This window comes from Scophthalmus maximus, chromosome 5, assembly GCF_022379125.1.
Source record: "Scophthalmus maximus strain ysfricsl-2021 chromosome 5, ASM2237912v1, whole genome shotgun sequence".
In the NCBI taxonomy this organism is placed as follows: Eukaryota; Metazoa; Chordata; class Actinopteri; order Pleuronectiformes; family Scophthalmidae; genus Scophthalmus; species Scophthalmus maximus.
This window is the reverse complement of record NC_061519.1, coordinates 22,937,594-22,952,663: the sequence shown is the minus strand read 5'-3', so window position 1 is coordinate 22,952,663 and position 15,070 is coordinate 22,937,594. Positions and strand designations below refer to the sequence as shown.

At 45.1% G+C, this 15,070-nt stretch overlaps 1 protein-coding gene across 15 annotated transcripts in view; it reads right to left on the bottom strand.

Annotated features, from left to right (window-relative positions):
* LOC118311348 (receptor-type tyrosine-protein phosphatase mu-like) overlaps positions 1–15,070 on the bottom strand; it is a 150,274-nt gene that overhangs the window by 34,292 nt on the left and 100,912 nt on the right. For 4 of the 15 annotated variants that reach the window (XM_035635131.2, XM_035635130.2, XM_035635134.2 and 1 more), the window contains exons 16-20: positions 14,043–14,072; positions 5,836–6,113; positions 2,838–2,918; positions 2,077–2,103; positions 222–233 (exon numbers count right to left, since the gene is read on the bottom strand). In XM_035635131.2, the coding sequence (XP_035491024.2) occupies positions 222–233; positions 2,077–2,103; positions 2,838–2,918; positions 5,836–6,113; positions 14,043–14,072 (428 nt within the window). Of the gene's footprint in view, positions 1–221; positions 234–2,076; positions 2,104–2,837; positions 2,921–5,835; positions 6,114–14,042; positions 14,073–15,070 lie in introns of all 15 variants that reach the window. The other 11 variants (XM_035635137.2, XM_035635143.2, XM_035635133.2 and 8 more) reach the window with 8 other exon arrangements.

Sequence of the window (15,070 nt, the reverse complement as noted above, 5' to 3'; positions counted from 1 at the left end):
TGATGCTGCCATGGGGCACTGTACGCACTTCGACCATGCTAGGCTAATGGTGGCTTGGTGGCACGGTTACGGAGGGTGGTGAAATGCTCACATGTCCACTGGTCATGCAACACATGTCGTAATGTCCGTGTCAGAAGCAGCCCCTCACTGTCGGCCCGCATTCTGAGTACAACGCCACCTCCTTCCCCCCCAAAACCCAGGGCCCGCTTGGGAAAACTTACCATTAATGGGCACTTTTTAGATAGCAGATACATAAGAGGTTATGTATGTACAGAGAAAGAGAGGAGGAGAGAGAGGAGAGAGGGGATAAGCAACAATACAGCATGAGAACCTGTTACAGTAGACTGTTTCAGAGCTACGCTGCAGGGCAAGATCACATGCCTCCTCAGTCCAAACTGCCTGGGTATAGGAAGCCTAGTCAAAGGGGGTGGTGGGGGGGGGGGGGGGGGGGGGGGGGGGGGGTGTCGCGTGGATGGATGGGGCAATTTCAACAGTGCAAGACAAAAGTAACAGAACAAAACAAGGAAGTCATGGATTTCAAGGGGGAAAAATAATGGTGAAATACTGGTCGTCTTTGGAACGAGCTGTAATTGTTCCAGATCTGCGACTCGCAAATTTGAACGGTGCCAATTATTTTGTGAGTATTCTGACATTTTGAATTTCCGTCTTAAATTGCTAAAATTAAATTTGCGTGTGCCCGTGTCGGCACCTGTATTTATACCATTCTTTTTTTTTTGTTGTTGTTGTTGTTAAAGGAAAGAGGAACGAGCGATGAAAATCAAAAAAAAACATCACCGAGTTCTCTGCGATCTAATCGGTTTTGATCATTGACCTAAACTGAAGAGACAATGCCGTGACCGGACGCGTCGCAACCGAAAAGCACGTGACCCTTTTCTGGCTGCCGTAATTTCAGGCTAATCGCTTCGCGCTTCATTAAACACGGAACTGACATGAGCAGCTGTCACGGCCGGCCGCGACCAAAGACTCTGCTTTCGAGGTGCGACCACGTGAATAAAATAATATGGCCCAACTGTAAGTTGTGCAATAAGGAAACAGAAGCCGCTGTGGTGCCGGTGGCGGAGCTGGTGTCGCTTCCTCGGCCTTGAGTTTGAAATGATTCCAGCTCTAGTGGCCCACTTAGGAGATACATTATGTGCTCTGCTGGTGCAGGAGTGTAAGACGCTGTACTTTGGGGGGCTGTTCTGCGTGTTCCACAAAGGCCAGCCATAATTAACAGAAGAACAAAATGCTTTTTTATCATTCTATTCCATCAACCGAACAGGATGAATAAACACGGGCATGGAAGAAAAGAAAAAAAACAGGAAAAACAAAAACAAGTAGGTCACTAGCAGTTAGCCAAAGGCAGGGGGAGCGACATTAAAAAGAATAATAGAAAAGGTTGTTGTGTCGGGGGGTGGGGGGGGGCTAAATGCGTAGTGAGGAAGAGAGGGGAGGGAGGGGAGGGCAGCACAGCTAATGCTAGACTTTACATGTTCAGACCGAACGCAACCCCTTTTTGAAATTTCTCGGGTGAGGGGGGCTTTTTTTTTTTTTTTTTGCTGTCGGCCTCACACACTGATTTCTGTTCCGGTCTCAGTGCAGCTGCTTACGGCTTCAGCCCACTGTAGCCTTGGCGGAGGGTCAAACTCGCCCCCCCCCCACCACCACCTCTGACCACCGCCCCCCCCCCCCCCCCCCCGCCTTAGACACTCCCCCACATCCAGTCCACATGTCTGTCCATGCATATGAGAGGTCAAACACGTATGTGACATCACACGCACGACACGCAATGCGGATGGGATGGAGTGAAGCCAGCCTCAGCCCGGGAGAGCCTCTCGTTTGACGGGTGGGTGGGGGGGGGGGGAAGGGGAGGATGGGGAGAGAAGCAGCAGGCAGGTATGAAGGTGAGGAAGCCATCTTTAGTAAAAAGAGCCGACCAAACTCAAAATGGGAAAATGTCCTCACAGTTAAGTCTTCAAACAGCCATCTTGTGAAAGTGATGCACTTTTATTTCCTTTAACACTGAAAGTATAGAGTCAATAATCAACAGCAATGGGAAGAGAAAATGTGTCTCACCTAAGATTGCGGTTGGCACAAAGGGATCTGCTCATACCCCATGACAAGTGCAGGAGTCGGAGGAGGAGAGAGAGTTGTGGTAAATAAAAGAGAGCCAAGATAAGCCCACAAAGAAAACAACAATAGCACAAATGGATGGACATTTTCTTTTTTGTCAGGTTTTTGCCAAACTGCACAACAAGAAACTTCTCAGATTTTCTGGGAAAAGCTAATTATACAGTAAGTTTTGTTGATTAAATAAAATAAATATATATATATATATATATATAGCCGCCCTTTAATCCATCTAATCAATGAGCTGTGATCTAATTACTTAAGACATACAATTATGGGAATCATTTGGAGAAATTGAAGTTCTAATTGACAAGCTAAAATTCCAACTGGGCAAAGTGATTTGAAAGACTTTATGTCGTAACCAGAGACGGAGCGGGGCGTAAACCCATCGCAAGCCAATTTATCTTCCTTCTCATTAGTGAAATCTTTCTCTAATTTGTAAAGCACACATGGAATCTATTAGGTAAGCCCATACCGCACATCGCAACCTCAGACTGTAATATCTCTGAGAACATAAAACACATTAATAAATACTGGTTAGAAAATAGTCGCACATTCATTCATCCTGCTGCTGTTTGCAGGTTCCCGCAGAGGAGAGAACTTAACACCCTCTGGGCTCACTCGACATCGCTGCCCGCTGTCGTACAGTGAGGCCTCCTGTGTTGACATACAGGATGAGCGCGAGGCAGTGCAGTGTGTGTGTTTACCTGGGTAGAAGGAGTTGGTGGGGATGGAAGTGCTGAGCGTGTTGGCTTTAGGCAACGTGAAGGACGAGGGCGACGATCCGGCTGCAGATGGAACACAAAGAACGCGACAGTGGAGGAGGTGTTCAGAACTGTGCGTTGAAAAAGCAACGTATGCAGCTGCGCCGTTACATGCCTGCTTTCAAAATGTAGCACAAAGGTTCACATCGGTGAGCTTACAATAAAACATTTTGCACAAGCAAATGTCCATTTCACCTCCGCTGTATCGTGAAAATCTCAGCGACCTTGAGCAAATTGAACTATCGAGGTGGATAAGAAAAATGTGTTTCTTTGGGATTCGGGTTGAATGGAGCCTTAAAGTAAAAAGTAAACTGTACTCACCCCCCTGGAATCCAGGTTGATTAAGGTTAATTTTGGCTTTCCGTGCCTTCATTTTTGTCTTTGTTAAGCACTTATTAAAACTGCCCTGACCCCCGCAGGCATTGGTTTCCTTTTTTCTCTCTGCACAAACTCAGCTACAACTCTGAATATTAGTACAGAACAGTTCTAGTTTCCCAATTCATACACACAAATAGAGCATAAAAAGAATGTTAACTAATAAAGGGATTTTTATCAAGTAGCTTTGAAGATTTCAGTAGGCAGCCTGACTGAGAGTAGGTGGAATGATCAAGGAATTTAGCGTTTTATTATTGAGATAAAAACCATGCAAATGTATATCTGAGACAGCAAGGCATAGAAAAGTTCTCAAACTGAGTTTAGTTTTATTTCTGTTATCTGCCCTTTCTGTCTAGCAATTATGAGCCAGTCTTTCTTTAAAGAAGGGCTGCGACTTCCACGTGTCATCAGTTACTTTCTTGATTATCCAATTATTGATTGGTGATCATTGATTTTGAGATTATAAAATAATTTGGTTTTACACCATAGCAAATTAAGAAAAAAAAAAAATCAATATTCAAACCCGGAACCAGTGATTTCTTACTTTAAAATGATGAACAAATATCAAAATAGTTGCTGATCAATTAATCAAATGAACAAACGTCCAAAAGTACTCGTTAGACGACAGAATGATCCCTGTCAGTGTTGTACTGTACATTAATGAATTATGAACCAAGTAATGAATTTTAACCATGTTATATATTGGGTCCTAAGGACATAACAGCATATTTTACCCAAAAAATTATATGATTTACATGTCACATCTTAATCTGCGCAGTAAACATGTCAAAGTAATTTGGCACAGTGAAATGAAGCATTAAATACAATGCCATAACTAACTATTTGGGTACATTCCCAAAGCTGCCAGAGCCAGAGCCGAGCATCAACGTCAGCGGAGCAAAGTGACAGGGTTCGGGGTTGTGAGTTCAGTACGTTCAGCCGTTATGTTTCGAGGCAAAATGACACTATTGACAGTCACATTAAGTCACGGAGGGCGTGATAGAGGTCAGGGTACAGTGTCGCCAGACATTACACTGACAGGCGGAGTAGAAAAAGTAATGCATTTAAATCATTTACGCTGGCAGACAGATTTGAGCATCCGCGCTAACAGACAGTTAATCAAGGTCAGAGCATCTTTGGGGCTCATCCCCTGCAGGGGTGCGGAGACGGAAGCTGCTGTGGATTTTTTTAATCTGATGGTTTTTGCCCGGGATTATACCGGGTCAAGCCCTGGGTGCAGACTTAGCCGAGCTGTCGATCAACAAAGTATTAAGTTTAACCTGGGACGCAGAAAATTACAAGGTTATCGCACCGGAGCACATCTAGTATGTGTCGTGCGTTTCCCTCCTCGAATTGGAAACAGAGCGGGGGCTGATTTACTAGTGTTCATGTTTATTGATAAGACTTGAGGTCAAGTTTGGGATTTCACGATGTCTTGATTATTGATGGAAATACCAGACTCATTTCAGGCTATAAACAAGCGTTTAGACAACCAATACCACAGCTGACCAACTATGGTGTGGGTATTGGAAACAAAATCCTCGAGGTCAATCACTTCATATTGCAGATTTAAATTAATTTCTAGCTAATTTAACAGAAATTTATTACAGAAACTAAATCATTTAAAAAGGGGAATGTCAATAAAAGGTAGAACATCCCCCCTTGAGTGCTTCCTGTTGAACAAAAAAAATTAAACCTTTCTTCCTTAAAATCATATCAAAGTCCTTTTTGTCAAAGGAAAGTCAAATTCTCATCAACTGTTTTGAAGGAGCCGTTTCCCTGCTGACTACCAACCGGCAGCAACGGGCAGACTTTTCCAAAGCTGCATAATTACTGTCAACTCATTTGCATGGACTGAGTCAAGTCTCGTTCAGAACGCGGCAACAAAACATAAATGAAAACAGTTCATTAAAAATCCATTTTCAGAAACCAATTCATGCAACTGGTTGTGGTAATAAAATAGTTTGGATTCCCACTGTTCCGCGAATTTTAAGCTTTTTGTGTCATGAAAGGTCAAAACAAGTCAGTTTCAACGACACAAAATGTTCACTCTTCGAAAGACAATTCAAAACTAAGGCTGATGGTTTTCTTTTGTTCCCCCTTCGTTTGGAAGAAGAGCACGGTACTTGTACTTTGGATGATTACGTTAGGGGCCTCTTGATAACCTTTTGACCTTTCCTCTGAAACCCCCTCTAATCTTCCTTTTTACCTTGCATGACCAGATGTTGCCTAATACCTTCTGAAGTCCTATATAAGTCTATGTTTTACGTAGAAGTGTCTGCAGAGTTGGCTGGATGCTCTCCAAGCTCTGCAGTGCTCGTATTGATGCTGGTCTTTTTGTAATAAACCTTTATGATAACAATCAAGACCGGTGTCGGCGGACTTCGCTTCAATACATCTTCACATCATCGCTACTTAGTATACAACGCAGCCAAGTTTGGTTTCTTTCTCACCCGACCAAACCTAATGAAGTGCTTCCTGCCTGCTCCGCACGCGTGCGTGCGTGCGTGCGTGCGTGCGTGCGTGACTGTGGAAGGGCAGGTGGGCTGACGGTGGCCCGTCTTACCTCGACCGTTGAGCGTGAGCGCGCACTCGCTGCGGCCGTTGAGCGTGAGCGCGCACTCGCTGCGGCCGTTGAGCGTGAGCGCGCACTCGCTGCGGCCGTTGAGCGTGAGCGCGCACTCGCTGCGCGTGTTCAGCGTGTGGCTGTGTGTGTCCATGAAGGAGAGCGCCTCGTCACAGTTGGTGCCCTGCTCTGTGTAGCTCTTGTCCATGGAGTTGACCATGACCGTCATTTCCTGGCGGGTGCTGTTCAGTGTCTCCTTGCGCTTCTTGGCCAATTTCCTTCGCAGGGGGGAAGATATGAAAAAAGAAGCCACACAATCAGACAAAAAACAACAATGACTGCGCTTGAAGGGATCCAATATGATATTGGAGGCGATGAATCATAAATGTAATGAGATGGCGGGCGCTAATGGGCCAAGGGCTGCGGTCGCATTATGGTTTATTAGGCTCAAGATGCTTTTTTCGAGCAAAGGAAATCCGTGAGAGAAGGGTGTGACACCCCAACCCAGATACATCAGTGGCCCTGATGATTTAAAATTAGCCAGAGTATTGTGGGGGGGGGGGGAGAATCCGAGTTGTGAACGCTGAACTGAAACAGTCAACCCGCTTTTATTGACCTACTTTGAGGTGATGTGCTGGAGCCCACCAGCAATCTGTTTCTAATCAAACGCCATTAAAGCACGGTGTACGCAGGAAACCCACGGACACACACACGCATATTCACATACATATGCACACGCATAGAACCGGGAGACGGGTTCGTGTTATAATATAAAGCAGGAGCAGGTGCAGTGATCATGTCACCTGCCCCGGCTTCATTTCATAAAACTGAAAACATTCTCGTACATAGAATTCCATCATTAATGTTTTTTGTGTCGTCTTTGGGTGCAATATGTTGGTCACACTTGTGACATGACTCCATGAAATGGTCCTTAGAAATACTTTAAAAATCAATAAATGGTGGATGGATCGCTGTTTATTCGTGGTCTCCAGAGGATAAATTCTCATGACTTTTATGATTCAATGACATATCATCAAGTATTTTTTTTTTTTTATTGTTTTACCCGTGACTGAATACAAAAATCAAAGCCACTTTGTGTTTAGACGCTGGCGTTAGCATCACAAGTACAGAAGTGCAGCATCAAAGAGCTCCTGTGTATGTAGACTAGTATTAATATGTAATGCACTGCATAACTTACCTCTATTTGCTTTTTCCTAAATTTTCTTTCATCTGTATTATTTATTTTCTTCATGGGCTAGTTGTCTTCTGATTCTATCAACTCACAACTTTCATTTTTGGAGTGAGAACCGGGGGAGTTTCCCTCTCAACCAACTTTGCCCGAGTGTCCGACGCAACGGCCTCCGAATCTCTGGAGGCCGACCTTCACCTCCGACCTCCCGGAGGAAGGAGTCGCAACTCACATGGGAGAAACAATAACACAAACGATGCATCGCATTATCACTCTCCGAGGAGTCAACCCTCCTGTATCTGCACAGGAGTTGCACGACACAGAAGAAAAAAAAATGGCAAACAGCTTGAGCGGCACCACGCGTCATCCGATGCCCGCCGCTGCTCTGTAGCTGGAGGGGGAGCGAGTGGTGTAAGAATTAACTACGGCAGCCCTCACACTGATCCCCGCACTTTGTTACTCTCTGTGTGACCCCTCTGCCTATTTGAATTGCCGTCGCTCTCACGGACAACTGCTGTCTAATGATGCACTCCTGCTGCTTTGTTTTCGCAAATCTCCTCTGTTTGCTCAATTCTGTCGCTGTCTCGTGCCATATGGCAGCGGGGGCCCCCGCTGCCTTCAAACAGTCATTTGCTCCGAAGGCCGCGACGTGAGGCTAATGGCGGATCCGCTTCCTCAGAAAGGAAAGTGACAAAGCGCTGACATTTTCATCTGCTGGACCCACTTTTTGTCTTTAATATGCAATTAAAGTCGGGAGCAAAATGGCAATCGTGTCTTTCTTTCCCCTCCGTTATTGCTTCATATTGTAATAGGCGAGGAGTGAGCAGGGGAGGGGGAGTTCGTACCCCAGGCGACATCCAGACTGATTCGGCACAGCGGGGGAGAACCACCACGTTCAAGGTTTTAATACTGTATCGCTGTTCTCACTCCTGCATCTGGTGAGACTTGGATTTCCGCTTTCCTGGCCTGGGTAACAGTTGAAGTGGGAGACGCCGGAGATAAACAAGGCTGCGCCGACACCGGTGCCAAACTGACGAAAGTTACTGGGACGGTTGCTAGGCACGGTGGGTGTTAGATGAAGATTAATTGGCACGCTATTCTCTCCTCATTTGTAAGAAGGGAAAAATATAATGATAGATGACTATATTACGGGGTCTGATGTGCTGAGAGCGATTGCACAAGGAAGTGTACAGTGGAGTGTTTGCGCGTGCTGATGAATGTGACCATTTATCATATCGTAGCCTGATGGTTTGAAGCTTAATGCGGCACATGTGAGAAATCCCAACAAAACATTTGTCGTAATTGATCGCTTGCAGACGCGCCCGGCAATGAGACTCACAAATATCTCTGAACCGCGTTGGATATTAAAGGGACACGACAAGACAGATGGCGGAGACGTGTGTGTGGAGGTAGAGTCTGAGCAAACGCGCCAGGTGACTATAACGGGCGACTCTCATTAGAGGGATTGTTCTGCAGTTCAGCACATGACAGGCCCGGCGTGTCTGGGATCTGAGCGAGCAGAGCCGCGGAACTCCACGGGTTCAGCGACAGGGAAAAAGAAAAGATAGCGCGTCTGTGCGCCGGTGCCAGAAACGCCTGTTCGGTGGGAGGCGACGCCGCTGCAGCTTCTGAAACAAGATCTTCAAAAACCTCAAGCTCAGCATGGCGGGCCTCGTTTCAGCGCTGGAGAAGCCTAAACCTTGTGACATTGGGACAAAGAAGGCTTCATTAGAGGATCCACACACACACACACACACACACACACATCTGTGTGGTGCATGCGCGGGCGCGTGCGCGCGCACGTGTCAGATGACTGACGCCCAGCTGGGAGGGGCAACAAAAGCATCTTTGATTAACCCAGTGGGGGCATTTCAGTGGTTGTTTGCACTCCGTCTCATTACGAACTTTTCCTCCATCCGTAACGCCTTGTTCCGCAAAGTCTTCTGTTCATCCATCACCTATCCGCTGTATTTACTCACTTCAGAAGCCAAAACGGAAGAAAAACTGAAAATATGACTCAAAAAATATTGCCGCACAATACTGCTAATCTGATGACTTGATTGCAAAGCCGGGGGGGGGGGGGGTTCCGAACAAACAATAAATCAAAGAGTGTACACAACTCTCTCCCAAAATCAGGGCCCTTCATCCAAAAACTGGAAAGAATTTCGCTTAAAAGGTGCAACAACATCAACAGCCTTGGTCTGTTCAAACTGAAAAATCAGCACACTATATTTACTGTATAAAATAAGGAGGAAGTGTGATTAAAATTTGTCTAACATAAATGACAAAAGGCAAACCGCAGCGTGTTGCGTTTATTCGGGATTTTAAAGAGTGCAATTCCTCTAAACCGCTTTCGCCACCGAACGATGAATCTCTTCCTGCTCTCTTTTCACATTTGACAAAATTAAATTTGGGCTTGCTTCCACCAAACGTACCGAGAGTTGTTATTTTCCTCTATTGCCGCGGTGCCGTCAGTGCGGCGCCGACACACCTTACAGGTAGCTGATGCGCGCCGCTGTGCCAAGCGTCAAACGGTGACAGGCGTGTTTTGTAAGTGACACATGATTTTTTTTTATTATACTTCGTTATTACGTGCATGACATCCCGCCCGCCCTGCTTGTCGAGCCGCTCTCCCTCCCTCCCGCCGCTCATCGACATGCGGAGCTCGTCGGTGCAAAAATCTGCAAAGGCCTGTACCAATTAATGGGATTCTTGCTGCACGTTCGGCTCGTAAGGTTTAATCAAGGTGTTTGCCCTGAGCACATTGTGTTATACATGGTGCGTTTAGGAGGCCGCCCGTTCTGACTCCGAGTGCAGCGAGGGCTGATTAGGAGAAGTATGATTTCTAAAGAATGGTGATTTATGCGCTTCCTTTACCAACAAAAGGAAGCTATTTGGATATTAAACAATTATTAAGAATAATAAAAAAAGGGGCTAATTGCAGCATTTTATTCCATTTCTTAGTTTATATTATTGATATAAGACCTTGTCAGGCATGTAGCTAAGTTTGCCCATTGGCTTACTCAATTAAAATGTACGTACACATTGTACTGGATTTACATGATATAAGTGACCTGTCACTCCTGAACAGTGTCGGAGGAAAAACATAATGCGAATATTTATCCTCTGCTATGTTTTCCTTAAACAGCCTCCTGGAATCCACCATGGGACATTTAACTCTCATGCCCTGTTCAAAAAAAAACAGGTAACAACCAAGCGCACATGTCATTTCATAAAGTTATACACACTTAGGATTAATGTGTAAGTGAAAAGTTGCTTATTTATACATCCAGCAGACACTGAGCAACATTGGGATTCATTTGGAATGCTGTTGAGTCCAATGCTCACTCTCCTCGTAGCTCCGTGTTGGGCTCCACCAACTCCAGAGGCGAGTATCTGGCTCTCCAGCTGCTTTTAGTATAAGAGAACAATTACTTTCTGCGACTGTAAAGAGTTGGTGAGCGTCAACCAGGACATTTAGGTTGGACATTTTAAGGGCCATAGAACTAAAAAGAGCCTAAACTTGCTCAAAAGTAGGTCGAACTAGAGATAATGACAGAGACATCACTACATGCAACCCCTTTCACATTTATAATATATATAATGATATTAATAATGAAACTTTAACAGAATAGATTATTATGCAAATGACAAAAAAAAAACCTATACATTGGTTTAGTGCACAAAAAACAGATCATTGTCTAGAGGGAATTTACTTGCGGCTACTAGTTCAGCAATGAAGGAGAAAACACATTTTTTTCTACATCTTGTTCTCCGATAGATGCGATCCGAATGTCTAGGTAGTTTTGTTTTGTTTGTTTTTATAGGTTTTACATAGAGAGATTAGCTGAACATGACATCAAATGATGATGAAAGTATCTATCACATTACCTGAGGTTTGGGGAAAGTTCAACAGTAAAGTGTGCTTCCACTTAACATGCGTCGTGACGTTCGATGGATGGATGGATGGATGGATGTCATGCTCGCGGGAGTAAAGATCCAGTCCCTTTGCCCGGTGCCAATTGATCTCTCACTTGTCCCCAGCAGCAGCAGCAGCAGCAGCTCTAGCGGCCGGTGCAGCCACCTGATTAAAGAACGGCCATACATTTGATCGCACATGTAACTGCATCCCTAATGAGCGCTCTGACTGATGTTGTGTTGCACGCCCCCCCCCCGCAGCCACCTCTGGCAGTACTCCTAAGGTGCATATTTTGGCGAATGCGGGACTGTCCTCGCGTCTTTTTAAAAGACTTTGATGAATGCGTGAGAGCATTAATAGCGTTCATCAATCATAGAGGTGTTGTAATCTGGCGGCTGGCAACAAGGCTGTCATCGGGGCCGCTTCAGACGGCCCTCCTCAGGAATGCAGTCCATCATTAATTTGACAATATGAGCTTTGGATATGTGCGACGCACTAGGTGCATCTGCTCGGTGGGCTAAGTTTAGACGGCTAAAAAGGAAGCAGCAGCAGAAGAGGAAGAAGGTCGCGCCACGTCTATGGTGAGACGCAACATTTTCGGTTTCTGTCAATTAGCACTTGCAGGCGATTATCTGCGAAGTTCTCAATTAGCTAACGTGCATCTGTTCGTCCCTCACTTCCCTCCACGTAAGGCACCGGAGACAGATGTGAGGAGAAGATTATAGGAAAGGGGATTGTATTATTAAATGGGGCCTTGTTGCTCTCTTCAGCATAATTCTTAATGCCAATTACTCACGACGCAAACCTGCACCAACTCGTAATGGCCTCGTAAGAAAAATCCTTTGGTTTTACTCGGTGATGAACGGCTAATGTTGAACATCCTGATGTATTTAGAGGAAAAAGTTATTATCATACTCTCACTTTTTATTAATTTACTCGGAACGGAATGTGCATGTGACAAAAGTGCGATTACGATGCCGAGTATCATTTATACTGCCTCTGAAATCAAACTATTTACGTGCAGTGTGTGTGTCGGAAAAAAGCCCTCAAACCTACGATTAACGGCTACAGTGGGAAGAAATCTATCAAATCATGACGAAAATTGTTGTCCGGAGAATTCTGCCTTGTGAAATAAGCCCTGAATGAATGTGGAAACAAACAAACAAAGAGTCACTTGCATGGCATTTAAAAAATCGGAGGCAAAATCCCTTTTAGTTTTTTAAAAATATTTGTTCAACCCTCGTTTGCTCTGGACATTTATTCCCACATTCTCAACGGTGTGTTTTATCATCTGTTAGGTTTTGCTACTGTCACTGTTCATTTACCACTTGGGGGTCATTAACACTTCATCTTATATGAATGCAGATCCCTCCTTTCGAAATTGAAACAACAAAAACCTCAGTTCATTTCGACACAGGGCTGCGGAATAATAGATCGACGTGGTGCGATTGAGCCTGGAGTTCGGCCTCGCGCCTCAAAACCATCCTGAAACACTGTCAATCGAAAACAAGCAAACAAACCCCCATCCAAAACTTCTAAAGTCCTTTTTAATGGAAGAATGGACTCGGCCAGAATCTAAAATTAGTTATTAAATCCCTAGCTTCTTGTGGGTTTCTGTCCAAGTGTCTATTTTGGAGCCAGATTTTAGCAGCTGCGAGAGGAAATATAGCAAATCTGCATTTGTGCCGCGGTTGTTTTGACACAGCTTCATGCACACCGGCAACAAGCCAGGAACGCAACAACCGCACGTAATAATCAAAATAACAAAAACCTCGATATTTGAATTGTTTCACTGGCATCTCTTCCCGCGCGGCTTTGATGACACCGCTCCTCTAAGTCATCCGGTTCTTCCATTCAAGACAGCTGTGATCCTTTGCGAGTGACACGCGGCGTATTCAGAGTAGTATTATCTCCAGGTGTATTCCGAGATGTTCTTTGATGCGAGGCCGCCTCCATTCTCTGCTCCGATCACAGTCATCTCAAGACAGATTAGTTGGCCTCCGTCACAAAGGCTGCACGGAGGCAGCCTGTGAGCCACGGCAGAGGTAAAAGGCAGAGCTGCAGAATAAGCTCCTTTGCCATTCAGAGTTGGGACGGGGAATCATCCCTTGTGCTAAGAGCGAATCGAGCGGCGCTGCGGCTATTGTGCCATGATGTAGGGGGACATGTAAATAGAGGGGAGGCTGCAGTGCGATCACATCCGCTTATGTTCTCGTCAGCTGAAGACACAACTCCACCATCACCAGAGGAATCAATGGGGATGGACGTGCACTAGCCATCCCAAAAAAAACATGCTTGGAAAAATAAATGAAAAAAGCAGGAAAAGTGCATGAGATCTACGAGGAGTTGATGATGTGGTGAGAGGATGGAGTAGGGGTAGAGAGAGAGACTGGAAATCATCACATGCATATGGAGACTAATTGGTACGGTCAACACGTTGGCTCATGCTCCACTTTTCATTGTGACGTCGAAAGAACTTGGTCAATTCTACAGTTATTGACTGATTCTTAAGGCGTTTGCAGCGTGTACACACAAAAGGTGGAATATCTGATCTACCTCATTGAGGTTCAGGGCACAACTAGAGCATAGAGCTCTTTGAAAAAAAACAACCCCATCTAACTTTGACAAGTCATCAGAGATGAAATCATTGGAGCCGAGTGAAAAATTCACACTTAAAGTAAAAATGCGGCGGCCGCTGCATTGATTTTTTTTCCAGTTTTTTTCTTTCACAAGATACGTTTGGCAGCTGCACAATCATTAAGGCAGTCGAGTTCACCGTTTGATAAACAAACCCCTAACAAGTCTTGCAGAAATACGTCTGCGGCTACATCTCGGCGGCAGGGCCTGTTTTCGTGGGGGTGCAGCCGCCTCTTGTCTGCTTCCGTCAGAAGCCGTGCCAATGTGACATGAAACATGATGTGCTCATCGCGTGGAGATGCAGTGGAGTGGTTGTCCTCCCTTCCTCCAGCAGAGATTACAGTTGGGCCTCTGTAATAGCTCTGGGCAGGAGGAGGAATGACATGGCTCTTTGCATGCATGGGAAACAGCGTGTGGGTGAGAAGAAGCATGGCACTAACATTACACAAAGTGGTTACTTACAGGTAGTAAGTGTAGGAGTGATAGGTTCTTCTGCCGAGTGGGGTGGTGGTAGGATTTAAGCAGTGGTGGAGGGGGGAGGGGATGGAATGAAAAGGAAAGAAAAAAGTAAAAATATATTAATGTCGGAAAAAAGAGTCGAAATGAACAAAATCAGATATGGTGGCATACGTGGAGGTAAACTTGTGATCGTGAGGGCAAAGGTGATCGCTTGGAGTCATGTCATGCTTTGGCGAGAGGGGGCCTCAGTACAGTACAGTACCAAAACGGATTAAATTTGATATTAGGCTACACTGCGAGACTTGCACATCAGAAGGAACCAAGCTGTCGAACTAAAACGCACTTATGAATACATGACTTTTTTCACGTCCACCTATCAAAACATTTGCATATCTGACCTCGAAGGCCGAAACATAATGAGTGGATTGGATGTCTAAACACAACTCCCGATTCCCTGTTGGTAACAGTAAATTACGGAAAAATTCAATCAATGAAGTCGTCCCCGTCTCTGGTTTGATTAGGGCTAATTGAAAACAATTCCATTACTGTGTGCGGATTTTCACACCCGCCCACTGACCGCTGTGCTACACACAGACGGGGCCCTGCTGTAGAAAAATGAAGAATCTCATATGGCTGTCAAAAATAAGCATCGTCTATAGCGAGTTTATTAGTACACAACTAAGCTTCGCCCTGAGTTTGCTTCATCTAATGTGCTGACATTTGCTCTTTAGACAGGCAGTCTACAATTAAAAGGACAAAGTACAGTAAAGTGCAACTAACGCACACCGAGTTTCATTTGGAAATGATTATTTCTGGTCTTAGCGTTGGAGAATCGAGTTATCAAAGAAAAAAACAACAACTTGTGCCCCACAAACAAAATCTCTGCAGACACTGACATTGTATTATTTAAAGACTCGGTGTGGACAAGTGAAGGGGGGGTTGATATTTGCTGAGCTTTAGCTCCTCTGATTGCTGGGATGTGTTCAGAGGACCCCTCTTCAGTATGGGGTCCGGGGCTAATGTAAACTTAG